The 22,485-nt window shown below is 39.4% G+C and overlaps 1 protein-coding gene and 1 long non-coding RNA gene across 2 annotated transcripts in view; one reads left to right on the top strand and one right to left on the bottom strand.

Moving 5' to 3' along the window:
• The window catches only part of LOC121375951 (cyclic nucleotide-gated cation channel alpha-3-like), a 112,761-nt gene that overhangs the window by 8,179 nt on the left and 82,097 nt on the right, over positions 1-22,485 (bottom strand). The window contains exon 3 of the mRNA XM_041503693.1: positions 5,864-6,000. Within this exon, the coding sequence (XP_041359627.1) occupies positions 5,864-6,000 (137 nt within the window). The remainder of the gene's footprint in view (positions 1-5,863; positions 6,001-22,485) is intronic.
• The window catches only part of LOC121375952, a 37,009-nt gene continuing 22,272 nt past the window's right edge, over positions 7,749-22,485 (top strand). Inside the window, exon 1 of the long non-coding RNA XR_005958376.1 lies at positions 7,749-7,949. This is a non-coding gene — a long non-coding RNA (uncharacterized LOC121375952). The remainder of the gene's footprint in view (positions 7,950-22,485) is intronic.

Below are 22,485 nucleotides of genomic sequence, written 5' to 3' on the forward strand. Positions count from 1 at the left end.
TATTGACAGAAGGAAGGAAGGAAATGTTTTATTTAACGACGCGCTCAACACATTTTATTTACGGTTATACGTGGCATCGGACATATGGTTAAGGACCACACAGATATGAGAGAGGAAACCCGCTGTCACCACTTCATGGACTACTCTTTTCGATTAGAATCAAGGGATATTTTATATGCACCATCCCACAGACAGGATAGTACATACCACGGCCTTTGTTACACCAGTTGTGCAGCACTGGCTGGAACGAGAAATAGCCCAATGGGCCCACCGATAAAGATCGATCCTAGATCGATCGTGCAGCAGGCGAGAGCTCTACCACTTGGCTATGTCCTGCCCCACCTGAAGATAATGCATTGGTCCTACAAACTGAAAATCAGATTAATATATAAATGCCCCTCCCCAGTTGTTGTCATCTTCAGACGCCTATGAAAATGGATCTATGACACCAGACGTAGTTAGATGCATCTGGTATGTGAGAAAAAAAAGTACCACCAAGTTACGTCCCGCCCCCGTTTAAAGAAGTAAAGAAGTGCACTTCATCCTGGAATTAAAACCCCAATATAGGCTGTGATAGAAGTGCACTTCATCCTGGAATTAAAACCCCAATATAGGCTGTGATAGAAGTGCACTTCATCCTGGAATTAAAACCCCAATATAGGCTGTGATAGAAGATGGTCGTCCGATCGACCATCGTTTTCAGCACGTACAACAGATGGTCCAGGCACGTCTACCTTGGTCTTAGTCACTTCCTTATCCGTGGCAGAGTCCAGGCCACACCAACAGTACCATAACCATTATTGTCAGGTCAGGTCAGAGTGTTTAACGTGCACATTCAGAGCAAGCTGTTGTAGCGCACGTCTGTCCTGGGCACAGGTGTCGGCCTCAGCCGGCTCCGTCCAGGACAGGAAACGGGTGGGGTGGGGTGGAGGGGGGGGGGGGACCGCCTGCACTGGCAGGTGCAAGGGAGCACCAGCAGTCCGACAGGGGTCGGACCATTATTGTTATTACTGTGTCTTTAGAACGTGCGGAACTTATTTAACGTGCCCATATCCAACTGAGGTTCAGGCACGCCCACCCCGCCCTTCGCCAGTGACCAATTCCAGGGCCGGAGGGGTTTAGTACGTTGACTGACTGACTGACTGATAACCTATTTACGTGCCCCTATCCTCAAAAGATTCAGATACACCCTCCCCCTCTCATGGCTCAACCTCTTTGTACGTTTCTGTTGATGTTTTTATAAAGTTTACCGCACAAAGGAGACAGATCTACGTAAGAGAACAACACCACATTGCTACTCGTACTAGACAAGTGTAAGCCCTAGAAAGGTGGGAGAGTCTTGAGCAATGTAATTTGGGCACCAATTTCACGGGATCAGAGTGAAATGACGCGTCTGGGCTCGGATACGAAGGCGTTTCGTAATTAAATCATGCGCTCTGTGGTACCGTTGTGGAAATAAAACCAACTTGTTTACTATCGATCCATCGCGCCGCTCTCTTTTTAATCAACAACTACCCTGTCAAGACCCTTAAACAAAAGCCCCGACAATTAATACGTATTTTTCAGAGGCGAAAATGTCGAGCGAATGACTAGTTACCAGTCTCGAATGTAATGACGTGTACTTGATGTTACGCCTTAAAGTATAAATAGAAAACAGAAATTCAATAGTACCAACCCCTGCCTATGCATGTGAAAGCGATATGTTCAAGGCATAAACTGTCCCTACCCCACCCGTCCACGTCCCCTCCATCCCATGCATGAGTAAAGGATATGCTCATGGCACAAACAACCTGGTTGCAATGCCATTTTATTGCAGCCGGAATACTATGTCCCAATTATTTGTTTACTTCAAATATCACGTTTAGGGCTAGGGTTCGTTTTAGTCTTTTTAATATTTAAAATAATACACATTATATTCTTGGATATAACACGAAGCGAAACATATTTCCAGGCGAACTCATTGTACAAAGACACTTGTATGAATAACATATGAGAAAAGAACTACAATATTACAATAACAGTATCTATAACAGTATCTATAATATAACACGCAAGACCTTTATAACAGTTTCCGATTGTTCTGATCGCTTCTCCTATTTTGATCCGCACTGCTGACAACCTTTTTTTTTGTATACTTACTCGATGCTGCACTTCGCAAGAATCTTTTTTTGCTCAGATCCTGTCTACTACCGTACACACATCATGCTAAATATTGCGTACAAAAATTAATTCCATAAATACAACCTAAATGGATGCCGCCAACTTTGTCAGTTAACATAGAAGTGGCTATATATACACGGCGGCCTTGTACGTGTATATGGCCTTGGCTAATGAGGGCTGGCTATTTACACAGCTGCTACATTTTGTGGGAAAAGCTCGTTATAAAGCCATCAAATCCTATCTAAACCTTCCCGTGCGAAGCACGTGTTACATATCCTATATTAAAACTGTATATTCTAAATATGATTTTAAATTGGGGTGGGTTCTATTCATTGCTAAACTAAGAGATACGTACGTTGTGAATGCTGCTGTGATCAGAGATTTGCTTGCAAGACGAACTGTTTGACAATCTAATTAAAATTAGCTCCACTATTACATGTGGATCTAACACCAGCCAGTTGGAGCTCATGTCCACCAATCAAAACCTTACTTGCAGAATCCTGCCAGTGATTTAAAAATAATTTAAAAACATTCCGAATTATCCTGAGGGTATACGACATGTTTCGTGTGAATTACGAATGCCTTAAAACATGTTTTATTTTATAAAATAAATAATTTGTAATGTAAAACTGAAGACTGATTTAGTTTTTTAGTTTTTTTATAAATAAATAAATAATTTTTAATGTAAAATTGAAGACTGATAACCCACCTCGTACGTATTGGTATGTTTCGCTGTACCGCGGCCACTAAAATAGACTTGCCCGATATTTTTAGAATTTGTATGCTCCCAAATAACGTTATAAAAGGCGAAGTGTGATTGGTCAATATTTAAATTATTTTTTACAGACAAAATGTTACCTGGACATTGGGGACTACGCAGTGTTGTTAGTTTTAAATCACTGGCAGGATTCTGCAAGTAAGGTTTTGATTGGTGGACATGAGCTCCAACTGGCTGGTGTTAGATCCACATGTAATAGTGGAGCTAATTTTAATTAGATTGAACTGTTTGACATATGTGAATATTTGATAAACAATGAAATTTGTCAAATTATTTTATTGTTACGGTTTAGTAACACGAGAAGAAACATTCAAAGTGCTCGTCATATCATGATTATTTTTATTGTTTTGATGAGGACATAAAATAATTGTTGCCCCCCCTCCCCATTTTTATTTACCAACAAAAATCTATGTTGTTCGTTTGTTTTTACACTATTTAATAATAAAACACCCCTTATAAAAATACAGTAATCATAATAAATAGCTTTCTAAATTTTATTATTATTTTAAAACGTTAGTCTCAATCTCACCCACGACCCCCAACCCCCCGAAAACAACAACAACAACCCCGCCCAAAACCCCCCGAACAGCAATAACACCCAAAACAAACAACAACAACCCCCCAAAAAAACCCAAAAAACAAAACAACAACAAACAAACAAACCAACAACCCCCTTACCCCCTCAAAACAAAAACTAAAATACCCAACAACAACAAAACATCGTAGTTTCGAGGCGTAATAGATATTTCAAATGTTATACACGATGCTTACACAAATACAAACATGCAGAATGATTTCTGTTCTAAATTGTTATATGGCTTAAGGCAGATTTGAGATTAAATTGGCCGGACTAACATGGTTTTGGGAATAGATTGGCAAGAACAAGATCAGGATAGCGCTTTAATGTGCTTATATCCAAAATTGGCCCCAACACGCAAGCACAGGCTTTGAAGCATACAACATGTTGTGATAAATCACTGCGCTCGTGAAAGAGCATCCCATCCATTATCAGAAGGTTTTTGTTTGTTTGTTTGTTTGTTTGTTTGTTTGGGTGGGACATAGCCCAGTGGTAAGGCGTTCGCCTGATGCGCGGTCAGTCTGGGATCGATCTCCATCGGTGGGCCCATTGAGCTATTTCTCGTTTTAGTGCACAAACGACTGGTATATCAAAGGCCGTGGTATGTGCTATTTTGTCTGTAAGATAATGCATTTAAAAGATCCCTTGTTACTAATGGAAAAATGTAGCGGGTTGCCTCTCAAAGACTATATGTCAAACTTACCAAGTGTTTGACATCCAATAGCCGATGATTAATACATCAATGTGCTCTAGTGGAGTCGTTAAACAAAAACAAACTTTTTTCTTTCTTTTTTAACACAAGAAGACATGTATAAAGGTACAGCCTCAAGGGTTCCATAATAACCTTAAATATATATATATATTTTTTCTTGTGAAATGTAAAATTATATCCTGAGTCACATGCCTACAAAACTTACATACAAATAATTTCATTTACTATTTTGTAAATTATATTATTGTACAATCCAGAATGGGTGACCGAACCAACAGGTCAAAACGCGACGTCACAATTTGAATTTGAAATGGCTATCCATATTGACAAACAAATGGCTACCATTTTAATGAATGAAGGAAGGAAATGTTTTATTTAAACGACGCACTCAACACATTTTATTTACTGTTATATGGCGTCGAACATATGGTTAAGGACCACACAGATATTGCGAGAGGAAACCCGCTGTCGCCACTTCATGGGCTACTCTTTTCGATTAGCAGCAAGGTGTCTTTTATACGCATCACCTCACAGACAGGGTAGTACATACCACGACCTTTGATATACCAGTCGTGGTGCACTGGCTGAAGCAAGAAATCTATTTTAATAAATAAACGATAAATATTTTATTGGTGTTTTCCTATTATTATTATTTTTCCTTTTATTTATTTATTTATTATTATTATTATATTTCTTGCCAAGAATTATCGAGGAAACCATTGTTTACGCCAAGTTGCATAACTGTAGTTTTATATGTATTTTGCATTTTCCATCAGCACTTGAACATGATATTTGTGTTCATGAGAAGGGAGCTTGGAACGGAGGTGGGTGGGTGAGTGATGGTGGTGGTGGTTCCGTATTCCGTAAAACTAATTCACGACAGTTTCTACGACAATTTCATTTAATCCTAACAATCAAGACTCAGAATGATGTGAGAATTCTGAGAACTGCGAGGACGGAGAAATATAAGAATTGCAAGGACTGAACTGTAAGGACAGACCATTTTTAGGACTGCGGGTACGGAGAGAAAAAAAGTGAGAATTATGAGGACCGATAACTGTGAGGTCCAAGAATTCAAGACCTCCAGGACGAAGAAAGATGCGAGAATTGTGAGAAACAAGAACTGTGAGGACTCATAATGTGAGGTTGAAAACTGAAAATGATCTGAGAGAGTGGGTTCAGAGAGCTGTGAGGACGATGAGGATGGAGGGTGATTTAATAATTGTGAGGACTCATAATGTGAGATTGAAAATTGAAAATGATCTGAGAGAGTGGGTTCAGAGAGCTGAGAGGACGATGAGGATGGGGGGTGATGTAATAACTGTGAGGACTCATAATGTGAGGTTGAACACTGAAAATGACCTGAGAGAGTGGGTTCAGAGAGCTGCGAGGACGATGAGGATGGAGGGTGATGTAATAACTATGAGGACTCATAATGTGAGGTTGAAAACTGAAATTTATCTGAGAGAGTGGGTTCAGAGAGCTGTGGGGACGATGAGGATGGAGGGTGATGTAATAACTGTGAGGACTCATAATGTGAGGTTGAAAACTGAAATTTATCTGAGAGAGCTGTGAGGAGGGTGATGTAATAATTGTGATGACTAATGAACGTGTATTCTGACTATACTGTTCGTACCTGACGTCGGAGATCTTCCTGTGTCTTCTGGCGACGGCGTTGTGCATATCTCCCTTCCCGCCCATGGCGAATCGCTCCAGGAAAGAGTCGGGCCGCCGGGCAGGCTTCCGTCCCCCTGACGCCCAAGCTTTAATAACCTACAACAGAAAGAAATACATGTTTAATCAAACACAGTAGTGGTGTCCCCTAAATTTTATATTAATATTTCCATAATATTTTACTCGATTACCAGCTTTTCAAGTGTGTAATTACAAGGCTCGAACTTAACGACGGCACCGATGGCAACTGCCGTAGGTAGAGAGAATTATCCACGGCACTTTTGCTGTGATTTTTAAGCCAGCCAATCAGTGGCTGTAGAAGCAATCTGCACACTGAGCAGAGATCGAACACATATTAACCCGTATATTTGAGCCCATATGGGTAATAAAATATTATATTGCAGTAAAACAAATTTACGCAATGCTAGGATCAAACTACCAACTGCCAGCACAAAGTGGCGAACTTTCTGCTGCCATGACTTCTACTACTGTTCAGTTACTAGTCTGAACGTTCTAACAACTCGATTCTTGTCATATAACTCATTAGTTGTTAATCTGAACACACCCGTTGTAAGTCGGGAGTTGGGGAAATTACAACGCAACCGTCGAATTGGCCAACTTCGTCGTGACAGTTGACAGTTTGAGACTAGCATTATTCAAAGCTCAACAAAGTGAGCAAACCTGAATTAGGAATTCTCTTAAAATTATGCTAAATCTACTTTTGTTTTCTTGTATATATCATAACGAATCATAGACTCTCGCCACTATAGACGAATCGCTTGGTTAAATAATTAATATTAAATAATATATATATAAACCTCGATATTGCTGGTTTAAGATACATTCACTTAAAGGGACAATCCCGAGTTTGCTGCATTGTAAGATGTTTTTGACTAATAAAATAATTCTACGATTAAACTTACAGTATTTGTAAGAATATTTGTATGAAGCCCAAACTGGATTTTGTCTTCAAATAATTTCGTATGTACAAATATATATGTTTAATATACAGCCACTAATATTTTATGCAGAAAAATATATTTGGTACTTAATGACAATCGTTAAAAAGTCTCTGTTCGTCGATAACATCTTAAAAATTGCAGCAAACTCAGGAATGTACCTTTAAAGTTGCATAATGATCAAAATATTAATTTGTCTTGTGAAACGTAGCGATTTTACCTTGTATTAAATATCTCTATCTCACCCAAAAATAAAAATACATCCCAATAATTTTATTTACTACTAATTGTTAATTTTTATTAAAACATCCAATAAGGATGATACATGTTGAATTTGACAAAGAACTGGCTACTATTTTAATGCACGAATATTTTTGATTTACTTAATTTGTTTTGCATGATCATTCCTGCTGGTGACGGGCAATGGGATTATTAGGTACGTTTTCATTTCATTTAGAAGTATACTTATTTTCGTGCTTATATCCAATTAAGGTTTAAGCACGCTGTCCTGGGCACACAGCTCAGCTTTCTGACCTGTCTGTCCAGGACAGTGGGTTGGTGGTTAATAGTTAGTGAGCTTGTGGTTAATTGTAACTTAGTCATACACCTACCCATTGAGTCGTTAAAATTCGCTCTGTGTGGTAGCCGGTACCGGGCTGCGAACCCAGTACCTACCAGCCTTATGTCCGATGGCTTAACCACTGCACTACCGAGGCCCGTACATAGTCCTGCGCTTCTTTTATTCCCTGTCAGGTGCGAATCCAGTGGTAGGGTGCTGGAGGTGCACATTTCAATGGTATTTCGACATTTTCCGTTAAGTTACGAAAATTGCCGAAGCCGTTACCATAAAAACGTCAACATTGCTTTGTGACGTCAACAATACTTTGACGCATAATTTGTCTGTTTAACTTTAACTTCAGAAATGTGCCGAAAGATCGCTGTTTGACATTTATAATCATATTTATTTTAAATGTATATAAATATAAACTATCTTTGCATGGATCTAATACTACCTAATAATGACATCTAACTACAGTGCTGTTCTGTTCCAAAATTTCCTGGAAATGTTGGGCGGATATATCAATAGAGGTAAGTGATTGCTTGCTTGCTTGCTTGTTTGTTTGTTTTGTTTGTTTAATTGTTTCTTTATAAGGACCGATGACGTAGAAGAAGTGGCGTAGCGTGGGTTGCCAGCGCCCGGGGCAAGGCAAGTATTGCGCCCCCTAACCAGTGGTCCATTAGCACTCCCCGAGTCCCTTCCACTAGTCCAGAATTTTGCCCCCGGGGCAACCGCCCCAGTTGCCCCGCCCACGCTACGCCACTGCGTAAGAGGTAGGGTGCGTAGACATTGGCTTAGCTAGTGTTTTATATTATGAAGGGGCAACCACATTGGGAGGTGAAAGTCGTGTTATGGGGCGACAGTTACATATAAAATATGTTGGGGGAAAAACCACAGAGGAGTGATTGACGGGCATTGCCTCCATACCCCCACCCCCAACTACGCCAAAACATATTAGGCCTAATAAAGAATACAAGAAATGTTCTCTAGGTTAATTCAGTTTAGTTCAATTCAATTTGTTGCATCAATCCATTTGAGTTCAATTCAGTTTGTTGCATCAATTTAAGCATAAGAACTGCTACCAAAGGACTGCAGGCGTGGATCCAATAGGAGCGTGTTGAAGGGACTACCCCCCCCCCCCCGCCCCCATCCCCCCGCCCGCCCCCTCCCCCACCACTTCGAAATTGGAAGTGTCCCGAAAGCCCCAGTGTTTAGCAGAGAAAAATAATGCATTTATTGTTTTATAGCCGGGAACAGATTTAGGCTACAGTGTTCAGATGATTACTATACAAATAATACATGTAAGTTTACTTTTGAATATAACTGCAGATGACCCTTTTAAGTGTTGTATCCACTACCTTGAAAAATTCTGCATCAGTCCTTGCCAGTCATGACTATTAAAAATTGGAAATTTACCACCCAAACCCCACCCATACCCCTTCTACATCGCCAGCTTTACAGCCTCTTTGGGACACCTACTCGATATCATGCTGGATCCGCCACTGAGGCCGTTCTGTATTTGTGTGTGTGTGTGTGTGCGTGTGAGATAACCAGGCGTAAAGGCCGTTTCCAATAGGCGCGGTATCTGGTGCGGCACAGGCGCGGAAAGCCAAGAACGGGCGTACCGTTGGCTAGGTATTTTAAACATTTTTTATTGTTGCACACTTCACCATGCCATGACAAGTTTCTCCCTTATGGACCAAATGTACATTGAAAATAATCATTATTAATGCGGCGATAAAAGTTTGAATGTGGCTATAAAACATTGAATGTGCAGATTATTTATTTCAAATGTGACGATAAAAAATAATTGACTACTTGTGCTGGTTCTTGAAGAAGATTAGTTTCTCTTTAAAAAATTTTTTTAATAATAATAACATTTTAAAAAATAACGAACGCCACCCCCCCCCCCCCCCCCCCCCCCCACCTTCATTTCAAATTATTGCGAAGTGATTGATTGATTAATTTACTGCCGATTATGCGACGCCTAGATACAATTTACTACACATGACATAATATAGTCTGAGACATTCGAGATTGGACTCTGCGAGTCATCAGTTCCGGAGACGTACCAATTAAATTTTTGAATTGTCAAAACTAGTCAGGAGTCTGTGAGTCCAGACTGGCGACGATTTGTTGGTTGGATTTTTGGAAGACAATAGCGGCCAGACATACATATACCAGGCTGTATATATCAGGTGTGTGTGGGCTGGAGTGTGGGATGTGTGTGTGTGTGGGGGGGGGGGGGGGTAGCAAGGCCGAAAACCATAGGCTCAGGGCACCCATTTTTGTAGGAGGCAGGCTGATTTTTGCCCGAATTAAACACAAGTGCCCGAATCTGGATTACAATGTTTATTCATATTAGCATTACCGCCAAACAGCTATATAGAGTTGCAAACGAATCTCCACGCATTTTTGCATGGATTATAACTAATGTTGTGGGTAGAATGATGGATATACGTGGTGAAAAGTTTTCAGGCTAGCTAATTTTGCCCCAATTTGTTTTTGTTTTTATAATTTTTGCCCGAATTTGTGCAATTTCTCCAGGACTGGAGATGGATGAGGGTTAGTTGTCTCCCCCCCCCCCCCCGATCCCGCCCTCCGTCTCGTACGCTTATGCCTAAAAACTCAAAATACATACCCCGAAAAAACCCCAACCCAAAAACAAAACAGTGTCCTTTTTTATTTACAAAGGCCATTTGTCAAGCTGACCTCTGAAGAACACCCTAATTTTATTATCCTCTCCCACCCCCCTACCGCTCCCCGTCCCGTCCCGCCCCGTCCCTGGTATTTATTTTAGGTAAGATTAGGCCCTGCACATGCAACTAATAAATGTAATTTATCTTGATTGGGGCACACGAAATCAACAAACGACCGTCACGAACGGACCAAATAACAAGGCTTCGCGACGGGTTGGTTTACTGTACGTCTAGCCTCGGCTTTAAACCGATAAATCAGGCGTGACAAGACATCGACATTAACGTAAACGTTGCCATGGCAACGGTAAACGAATAATATACTTAGCGATTGGTTAGATTTACAGAATATGCCCGATAATGAAAAATGTGTTAGTTGATTCGCGTACATCAGTGGAGGGCAGCTGCGGTTTTTAGGAGATCAGCACAGGTCTTGACCATGTCGTCGACTAAGTAGTTTCCTATTAATTATTGCGGATAAAAGTTGAATTAACGTAAAAGTTTGTTTTTTTTTGGTGTTTTTTTAAAAGTAAAAAACAATAGGATAGATGTATGTTTACAGTAACATTTCTTCGCGATAAAAATGTCTGGCTCACAGAAATTACTAATGGCAGTCAAACACGTGCGCACGTAAGCATGATAATCTTTTAAATACGTTTTGTTCAAAACAAGTCTGATACCTATTAAACAGTGCAGTAAACATGGACACAGGCAGCAAACTAATTGAATTTTTTTTTTTTTTTTTTTATAAACACCTCTCTTGTACACAAGCTAAATACCTTTATACACTTAAGTACAGTCAAACCTGCTTAGTTGTCCACCTTTGTTTTAAACAGTCTCAAGAAAAAAGAAGGAAATATTTTATTTAACGACGCACTCAACACATTGTATTTACGGTTATATGGCGTCAGACATATGGTTAAGGACCACACAGATATTGAGAGAGGAAACCCTCTGTCGCCGCTTCATGGGCTACTCTTTTCGATTAGCAGCAAGGGATCTTTCATATGCACCATCCCACAGACAGTGTAGTACATACCATGGCCTTTGATATACCAGTCGTGATGCACTGACTGGAACGAGAAATAGCCCAAATGGGCCCACCGACAGGGATTGATCCCACACCGACCACGAATCGAGCGAGCGCTGTACCACTGGGCTACGTCTCGCCCCCCCCCCCCCCCCCCCCCCCCCCCCCAGTCTCAAGAGGTCATAATGTAAGCTCGATCGAAGATCTAATAATGTTATAAATTTTGTGACTTGTAATAAGACCGCGAACTGTCAAATATGTCACGCGAATGACATAAGCCCGCGGACAGAAAGTCGGTGTGTTTGTATACATGCAATATCATTATTATATGTCCTGGGTCGGTATTTCTGTTGGTGGACTCTTCTCGAGAAAATCACAAGCCCTGCAGCTATCTATCTGAAACAAGCTGTCTAAAGTTTGCTTCCATTGTAATGATGTTACCGATTGATATAGTATTTTTAACGATTTAACTACTGCACAGTTCAAGTTTCAACTCCCCTCGCCCGAAAAGAAAAAGTTTGGCGAATTTTGAAAAAAACAAAAAAAATCAGTAGCCAAATTAATTTTTCACTTAACTTAAAATGGCGGCAGATCTACAAAGGGCACATACATTTTAAAATAATTGTTTTGATGAAATTTACTCACCATCCCTGCTATTGCATATTAAATATATTGTTTTACAGGTATTTAGAATATTGGTGTCTAGCTATATATTATTTGTGTTTCCGATCGTTTTAATTGTTGTCGTACTTCAACTTAATTTTGTTTTCAAATATATGGGGGGGGGGGGGGGGGGGGGGGGGGGGGGGGGTCGTACGTACGAAAGTATTGGAAGAACAAATCCAGTCGAGGCTACTACTAACCATAGGATAACCGAAAAAAAGAAAAGAAAAAAGTATGGACTACTGGTTAATCTACATTTAAAAAATAATATACTGAAATACCTTTTCAAACTTTTCTTTTATGATTACAAGTAGCTTGAAATTACTTGTTATTTTTGTACTAAATGATAACTGTGCAAGTGGTATACAGCCAGTGGCGCATCCAGAAAATCTATTGGGGGGGGGGGGGGGGGGGGTGGCAATGACATGAGGAGGAATGCCAATGGAACTTTGGGGGAGGTTTGGAGGGGATCGTAAAAAAATAAAAAAATAATATATAATAAAATTATAACTGTTGCAAAATTTAGGGAGGGGGGGAGCGGCCCTTGCCCCATAGATCCTGCCTCTGACTGCCATTTATACAACAATGAAATAAGGCATGCTATGACTTAAGAGTAGATAACTCAAATGTTTTTGTTGCCAACATAATTTTGTTTTTTTTATTGTACATGTAGTTACCAAGCGACTTTACTTCCTAAATATCTCAGCCACTTAGGCCTTATAGTCTAAGCTCCTGATTCTGTAGCAGCTCAAAATAAAACTTTACCCTTCATCACACCACCGAGGCCGGTTGATGCTTACATGTACGCTGGTAACAGCATGTTTGACACTTTTGGTGTGACTACGGTAATACCGTATATAGTCACCGCGACGTTAAGATGGCGGTGTTAAATGTCATGCGAATTGGTGCATCCTGTCAATTGACAGTTTGAGGGGGGGGGGGGGGGTTCTTTCTTATATTATTACGCAGCAACTTTTTATATTCCATTATGTGGCTAGACGTTGAAGTCACGTTTCACCGTACTGTACTGGAACAATAGAGTGGCGAGCATATTGGTCGATTTAATGGCAGCTCAACTCTTCCAAATTAATGAAAGGATTGTAATTCAAACATCATTTTAATGGTATTTATAATTCATTAAAGGCTTTTGTAGGAGATATCGCTGGCACTATAATTTGCGATATTCTCCAAGGAGATATCGCTTCTTATAATCTTGATTGGTCAATTTTTAATCACAAGACATTATTTTGTTACGTCATTGTGTATGTTTCAGCCCTAAACCTATCATTAGTGACGTCACGCCATTGTCGTTCTGCTAATTAACGAGTCTACCGCTGTCAAATATACTGACATTGTTTACAATAATTGTCGCAAATGAAAAGAATGATAATGGATAAAAGAATACCCCCACGTGTCTTGTGACATCATAATTTATCAGCACTTGTTGATAAAAGTATAAAAATGCTCGGCAAGCCTCGGATTTCATACTTTTATCAAATCACAAGACACTCGGCGAGTATCCTCTATCTATCACAACATCTCTCCTCACCCACCCAGTTTATTGTATTGAAATTTTAAACATTACTTAACGATTTGTCTTAGTGAAGAACGTCTGCTGTACATAGAAAACGAAGTTGTAGCTAGTAGAGTCAAATTAACAAAAATATATATACTACTCAAAAGAATTTAAGGGTCAAAAATTTATAACCAAATAAGTTTCAGAGTGTATTAGATCGATGATGTAAACTACACCAAATTTTTAATTTATTGTTCCATATTTACAAAAAACCCACAAATAAACGTCACTGTATACAAGAAAGTCACATGACATGCTGTCAAAGTTGAAGGTTGTCAAACATGGATTTTACACATTAGAACATTCGTTTAATAGTGTGTGAATCCACCCCTGGCGCGAATACACTCGACACATCGTTGCCTCATGCTGTTGATCAGACGTCTGAAGAACTCTTGGGGAATGGCCTGCCACTCTGCCATAAGAAGTTGACCCAGATCATGAAGGTTGGCCGGAGGGGCGTGGTTATCCCGAACTCTCCTGCCTAATTCGTCCCAGGCGTGCTCTATTGGGGCCAAGTCAGGCGAATATGCTGGCCAATCCATCCTGGCGATACCTTGTTGTCTGAGAAAGTCCGTTACCACCCTGGCGCGGTGGGGTCTGGCATTGTCATCCTGCAGAACTGCCCCGCCGCCAATCTGCTGAAGGCCTGAGAGAACCAACGGCCGGATAATCTCATTCAGATAGCGGATTCCATTCAGATTGCCATCCACCACATAGAGGGGGTCCTGTGGTGGATAGAGATGCCGCCCCATACCATGACGCTGCCACCACCGAACCGGTGACGTTGTCTAACGTTAACGTCAGCGAAGCGCTCCCCAGGACGTCTGTAGACACGAACCCGACCGTCGTTGAACTGGAGACTAAACCTGGACTCATGAGTGAACATCACTCGACCCCACTGAACACGTTGCCACCGCAGATGAAGTGTGCACCAGTGACGTCTGGCCGTTCTGTGACGTGGTAGAAGTGGTGGTCGAACAGCCTGGCGACGGCAGCGTAGATTATTGGCTCTCAGACGATTGCGTATCGTTTGATCAGACACTCGAGTTCCAGTCGCAGTCCGCAGATTGTCACGTAATCGGCGTGCAGTGGTTGTGCGTTGACGTAGAGCCATATTGGTGATGTAGCGGTCCTCTCTATTTGTAGTGCTTCGGGGTCTTCCCGAACGTGGACGATTTCGAACAGAATTCGTTGCTTGGTACCGTTGCCACAGTCGGCCAACGACACTGACTGACACCAAGTCTCAGAGCAACATTTCTTTGCGTATTGCCATCCTGAAGCCAAGCAATAGCCCTTCCTCGATCTTCGATAGTCAGTTTAAGTCGTACCATTGTCGAATTTGGAGTGTGCACCGTACACGAACGCAAGCTCCAATTATACAGAAATTCAGCATTGGGAACATGGAATACACGTGCAAAGCGTGCAAATGAAGCGCTTTGTCAAAGCACTTAGCAGACCTTTCGCTTTCGCCCTAATTTACATGCAAATGTAAGCATGTTTTCGCCATTAGAACTAGTCGACAGTGTCAATGACAGTGGATTTTAATTCATTTATGGGTTGCTTAGACCCACTTTCATCAAAATGGAACAATACCATGCGTGACATTATGGTCTAGCTAATATAATTGACATTCAGAAAATAATGTCGAAAATATCGTCTGACCCTTAAATTCTTTTGAGTAGTAATATATAAATAAATAATAAAATTAGAGATTGTTAAGATAAATTAATCAAGAAAATATAATTTCAATTCCCACAAGCAGGCGTATTCGTACTGGGATGTCTAGGTCGTTGTGGAAAATGACTGTGAGTAAAATGGATAATGTGATTTTTTTAAAATTCTAAGATCGGTGCTACATGCTGCTTGCCACGTGCATTCAGTTGGGAGCATAAAGCATGTCTCGAGTTTCATAATAGAGTATTAGTAGTGACGTCACGTGGGTGGCTGAAATTCTTAAAATGTCTTTTCGATAAACCGGTAATGGTGTACATTTACACTAATCAATACATCGATTTCAATTCCTACAAACAAGAATTAACAGAAAAATCTGCGATCAGTTTTTAAAACAGTGGTGGGTTTTTTTTTTTTTTTTTTTTTTTTTTTTTTTTTTTTTTTTTTTTATATACTATAAACTCTTCTTGAATGTAATTTTATATCATATACAAAATGGAATTTTTCTTCGAAACCTGTTATGGGGCGGAACGTAGCCCGGTGGTACAGCGTTCGCTCGATGCGCGGTCGGTGTGGGATCGATCCCCGTCGATGGGCCCATTGGGCTATTTCTCGTCCCAGCCAGTGCACCACGACTGGTATATCAAAGGCCGTGGTATGTGTTATCTTGTCTGTGGGATGGTGCATATAAAAGATCCCTTGCTGCTAATTGGAAAGAGTAGCCCATGAAGTGGCGACATCGGGTTTCCTCTCTCAATATCTGTGTGGCCCATAACCATATGTCTGACGCCATATAACCGTAAATAAAATGTGTTGAGTGCGTTGTTAAATAAAACGTCTTTCTTTCTTTCGAAACCTATTTGACAAGATTATCTTACCAAACTAGATACTGGATAACTCAAATATAAGATTACCGCTCGAAACCAATAAATGGCTCTAATTCATAAAAAAGCCATGCTATGTAAACTTTGTAATACTGATATTGGAGATGAATACCGTCATTTATTCAATTGATAAAATCAAAGTATTAAAAACATTAGAAGCGATTTTTAAAATGAAAGATATTCTATCTTTTTGTAATGCACCATTATTGAAAAACCTCGCTTTAATATGGACTGATATTTCTCCTCCGCATTTAAAAAAAAGAAGCTTTTTGACTCGGTGTTCATTATTAACTACAGATCTATATTCTATGTTAATGTCTGTTCCTGTATTGTTATTGTCGTCTTGTTACATAATGCCATGTGTCTGGGTGTGGTTAAATAAATCCATCAGAACAGAACTTTATTACACCCAGGCCGTTAGGCAACGGCCTATGGGGAAACATGAACAATTACATAATATAATATGTGACAAGACAGGACAGGGTTTACAGGAGAACATTAAATAGTAAATAATATAGTATATGAATAGTTAAATTATATAAATACATGTATACAGAAGTACAATGAGTGGACAGAACAAAAATACATATATACAATAAGTGACTAATATTAGGTATAGTAGAATAATTGAAGTTCATTATATAATTTGTTATACGTGTACTAGTATATATCGATTTATTAAAATAGGGATATCTGTGCTATAATAATAAAGCATATTTAACTCGAGTGATGTGGTATATATTGATACAAATAGCTATGATCTTTTAAATTTATCATTCATTTCTTTAATTAATTTGCTAACTTTTCTTAGGACACCTATTTTATTACTAGTCATTAATTCTTTACATCTTAGGGTACTGGGGTTTATATAATAATATTGTTTTAGGAGTGCTTTTTGAGACTTAGTAAAGAAGGCATAAGTGAATAGATAATGATATTCATCACCAATATCGTTAGAATCACAAAGTATGCATAATCTATTTTCTACTGGTGTATTATTCCATCGTCCTATTTCAATCGGGAATTCGTTCAGTCGGCAGTTCAAAGCTCATTTCGAAATCATTTAAAGATGAGCGCTGTCAGAATATTACACTTTCTAGTCACCCCCAACCAAAAAAATCCCCTCCCCCCAAAAAATACACAAAAACCCCCAACAAAAAATAACAACCCCAAAACATTAAATAAATATATAAATAATTAAACAAAGAAACAAAAGTTCTTTATTCGAATAACATTTTCAGACCGAATACAGAACACTAGGAAACAAAACTGTATGCAACTAAACTCATGTTGTCACTAGTCTAGGTCAATCAAGGTCATCAAAAGACCTATTCGTCTGCCCTAATCCAAAGTGTTTTCAACATCGACTTAAAATAAAAACTATCAATGGATTAAGGTATAGGAAAATCAAAGAGTAGTTTTCAATTAAAATGACCAGGTTATCCGATTATGGGTAAGGTTTCGGATCGGGGTCGTGATAATGGGCAAAAACCCAAAATTAACACAAAAAACCCCAAACTCAACAAAAAAATAAACAAAACAAAACAAAAAAATCCCCCCCCCCCCCCCCCCCCCCCCACACACACAAAAACAACAACCCCAAAAACCTAACAAAAACAACAACAACAGAACCACAATCAAAAACAAAACAAAACAACAACAACGGCAACAACAACAAAACAAAAACAATTTTGTTTTTAAAAATTCTGCACCCAGAACCAAAATACATGTTGTGTGATAATATTTAAGTATTTGGATTTCCTCTCCTTTCCTCGCGCTCACCAAAACTGAATTGAAGTTAAGCGCTCATCTCTGTAATATTAATTCACCGACTTAGCTAAATAATTGTAAAGAGCATGAGTGTAGGCGTATATCGTTTATGATGACGAATGTGATGTTCAAATGCGTATGGTATAATGTTGGTGTGTTTTTAATGTTTAAGCTGTAATGTTGAAATACGCCTCGAATAACATAATCCTGAAAAGAATAACAGGTCACATTTAAGATTTGACACATTATCATGATACCGAAATACAGGTCGTATTAATGGGGTTTGCTTACAATAATCCCGAAATACAGGTAGCATAAGGTTTTGCATACCATCTGTAGTAAACCAGGTTGGATTTAATACCAAATAGCCTTTCTGAGACTTTGTCAACAAGCATTAAAACAGAGTATTACTTTCATAGGAAGCCGCACAATATATACATATATATATACAAACATATATATATATACCGGTATATATACATATACATACATATACATATACATATATATATATTTATTTATTTACACACACACACACACACACACACACACACACACACACACACACAAACACACACACAGTGAATTCATACATATACATATATATATATATATACATATATATATATATCTTAACGGAGGAATGTGTCATATAAATATATACATATTTATTTCATTTCTCATTTACTCATACACTCATTCGTTCGTTCCTTCACTTATTTATTTAAATTTTTATGCCAATGCTCTAAATTCGGAATATAATGATATCTTCAAAAAAATAAAAAAATAAAAATAAAAAAGAACGAAAGAAAGAAAGAAACATGCACGTGGACTCCTTTCTACAGGGTCGAAGCATTCCACAATAAAATATCAACTCAGCAGACACGTTTTCTCTTAAACCTAATTTAAACTGCCTTAAGACTAATAGTTTTTATTTATTATTTGGTTTTACATTTAAACTGAATACTGTGCTATGTTCAGTTTAGGAACGAGCCAAATACATTCACCTGATCATGGACACGTATTTGCCTCAAGAAATAAGACGCTGGTTGGTTCAATTTTCAATCATTTGTGTCGTGCATAAAAGTCAAGTGCATTTTCTCCTGTTTCTAAAGTCGTCATCAAATGCGACAACTCTTGAAGAGTAAAGTTATTCTGTGTGTGACGTGCGGTATTAACCTTGACAAGGCTTGTTGAGACATCTTATGGACTTTGTTTTGTACAAATATTCGAGTTTGAATGTAATAATAGTATTGATTTAATAGTATTAAATGCAAGTTCAGGTATATATAATGAATGAAAGGTGTTTTTTTCTCCTTAAAGAGACATTCCCGAGTTTGCTGCATTGTACGATTTTTCCGACTAATAAAATATTTCTACGATTAAACTTACATATTAAATATATTTTCTTGTTTAGAATATATTCAATGTGTTTCTTTTTTTAGGAAATAAAATGAAATTTATCCTACTACAAATATTAGAACGATCAGAAACACGTTTAATATACAGTCACTAATAGTTTATGCAGAAAAATATATTTGATATGTAATTACAGTCATCAAAAAGTCTCTGTTAGTCGATAATATCTTAAAAATTGCAGCAAACTCAGGAATGTCCCTTTAACATGTTTGTAGCAATTATGTCTCCAGACACGGGAAGTACCAAACACAACCTTGATAATATCTATATTAGTGCATGGAATCGTTTTTCAAACTATCCTGGTTTAAAATTCTCCAACTTTCGGTATTCTCGGATAAGGCCAAATTAGTCTATCATGTTGATTTTCGAATATCGACCATCACTGAAACATAATTTTCGAACCAGTGGTTGGGAATTAATGCAGTTTACAGTTATAAACATCCTATTTAATCTTATGCTAAAATGTCTCTTTAAATTATTTTATGAATGCTCAAAACATCTCAACATGCAAGCGACAGACCGGGAAGCAAGCAGATAGATACATTATTTGATATATATGATACAGTGTATTTAATGTTTTTAAAGATATGTTGGTTGTCTAAACATAATATATACCACTGGAATGACCACCTTACCTGTCAAAGGAATTAATGCGTTTTGTAAACATACATTCATCAATGTATTATTTACTAATTTATCCATCAATTCATTATTCGATCCATTCTTTCGTTCATTAAATATTTTACTCATTATTTTAGAACATTTGATCAGCTTGTACTTATTTTGCTGCGGCTTTAGGACATGTTTGCCATTTCCAAATAAAAAGTAACACACACGCACGCACACACACACACACACACGTAAGCACACAAGCTCGCATACACACAGCGCGCGTACACATTCTCACACAGACACGAAGACACACACAAACACACACATACACACACATAGACAGACATACACACACACAAAACACACACAACATGCACATACACATACACACAACACAACACAACTCACACACATGCACCCCCCCCCCCCCCCCCCCACACACACACACACACTGTCTTCTGTAATACAACTGTGTGTTTGACGTGGGTTTTTTGGTGGTTTCTACTTTGCCAGTTATGACGTAAATGGTAGAAATGTCCTGTGCGGAAATGTGTGTCGATACTATTTTAATCACCACAATATAGAGACCAGAATAATCGTGTCCGGAATCGCACCTGTGTCCGCATTTAGACAGATATATGGACAATGCCATTGAAAAGCACATAATGATAATTTGATTATACCATGATTAACGTAAAACGACGAAAGGTGGGGACAGTAAGAAATAGTCAGGGCACAGTAATACAGGGTCGTCTCCAGCTAAACCAAATATGGACCTTGCAGACTAACAGAACGCATTTGCTTACTCCCCCACCACCTCGTGCCCTTGTGCACGTAGCCTTATGATACTATCCGTGTCCTTGTGAACGTAGCCTAACGACTCTATCCGTGCCCCTGTGAACGTAGTCTTACGACGTACGTCACTTATTCGTGCCATTGTGAACGTAGCCTTATGTCACGCATCCGTGCCCTTGTGCACGTAGCCTTACGACACTATCTTTGCCCGTGTGAACGTAGTCTTACGACACGTATCCGTGCCCTTGTGAACGTAGTCTTACATCACGTATCCATGCCCTTGTGATCGAAATCTTACGTCACATATCCGTGCCCTTGTGAACGTAGCCTTACGGCACCTACCCAAGCCCTTATAAACATAGTCTTACGTCACGTATCTGTGCCCTTGTGAACGTAGCCTTACGACACGTATCCGTGCCCATGTAAACATAGCCTTACGACACATGTCCGTGCCCTTGTGAACGTAGCCTTACGACACGTATCTGTGCCCTAGTAAACGTAGGCTTACATCAGCTATCCGTGCCCTTGTGATAGTAGCCTTATGTCACGTTTTCCTTGGTGACTAATCAATTAGAGTTATCTCCCCAATTGAAAATTGAATAAAACAAACAAAAAACAATAGTAAAGGAACCTTCAGAGTTTTAACAAAGAAAATATCAGAAGAAGAAAAAACTCCACCTACATCCAAAGGCGAAATATAGTCTGAGTAATATAAAATAAAATAAAAACTATTGGCTGCTGAAATCAGGCCACGTATATCTCGGCCAGTAGAAACACGCAAATAGTTACATCCGGTTAGCGCTGGTCCGCACGGGATGTGTTCCAACGTTTTTGCTGCGGGCTAGAAATTCAAACGACAAAATTTAATGAGTGGTTGTCGGCGTGGATTAGCTACCATCATATTGACTTTCATCTTTTGTGACATTGGAGCGTGTTCGGTGACTCCGGCATGATCAAATTTATTTCTGCTCCATCAGAATAACAGCGAGGTCCTTGCTTTACTTGTTTGTTTGGGGTTTTTTTTTTTTTTTTTTCTTTTCTCTTCTTCTTTCTTTCTTTCTTTCTTTCTTCTTTCTTTTTGTTTTCTTTCTTTTTTTCTTTTTTTTTTTGTCTTACACAATGTTCGGAAGATAAGCCAGTGCTGAGAGCGCTCGACAGGTGTGGGAAGGGTTGTATGATGAACACACCTCATACAAGGGTACATTCAGTCAACAGCTTGTCACTAACGTTCACTTGACTGGGTTTTACGCATCTCAGTAAACCGAATTACCACGTCGGGAACCAGTCAAAATAGTTTTATAAAATGTTAGCGAAAAACAGCTGGCTCCTACATTAGCTCTGCCGTTTACTTTTCGACCGACCGTTCAAAAATTGCGCCAAATTTCCTCAGTCATAATTGCGCACCCTTTCTCTTTGGCATTAATTGCTCCATTCAGAATTCCATAGCACCACCACCACCCCCACCCGCCACCCCCACCCCTACCGACTTGATCGGGCTGCTGGTGCTCCCTTGCACCTGCCAGTGCAGGCGGTCTCTCGTCTCCCCTCCCCCCCCCCCCCACCTTTCCTGTCATGGACGGAGGAGCCAAGGCCGGCTCTTGTGCCCACGACAGGCGTGCGCTACAACAGCTTGTTCTGAATGTGCACGTAAAACCCTATGACATGACATGACAGCTGGCTGAACTTGGAGTAGATGTTGCAAGAAAGAAGGCGGGGGGGGGGGGGGGGGGGGGGGGGGGAGTTAGGCGCTAGCCCCTAACTTTTTGATTATGCGCTGAACCCCTCCATTTGAAAAGTGAAGATCGGTCGATTCTCTGTCTATATATAGCACTTCTATCTTAAAATGTTAATATTATCACCAATGGTAAGGAAACCCGAGGCGCATCTCCATGTATCACAAAGTGCCCTTCTTCCCCAAACATTACCACCGCGCAACCAATACTTAACTTC

Source organism: Gigantopelta aegis, chromosome 6 (assembly GCF_016097555.1).
Source record: "Gigantopelta aegis isolate Gae_Host chromosome 6, Gae_host_genome, whole genome shotgun sequence".
Lineage (NCBI taxonomy): Eukaryota > Metazoa > Mollusca > Gastropoda > Neomphalida > Peltospiridae > Gigantopelta > Gigantopelta aegis.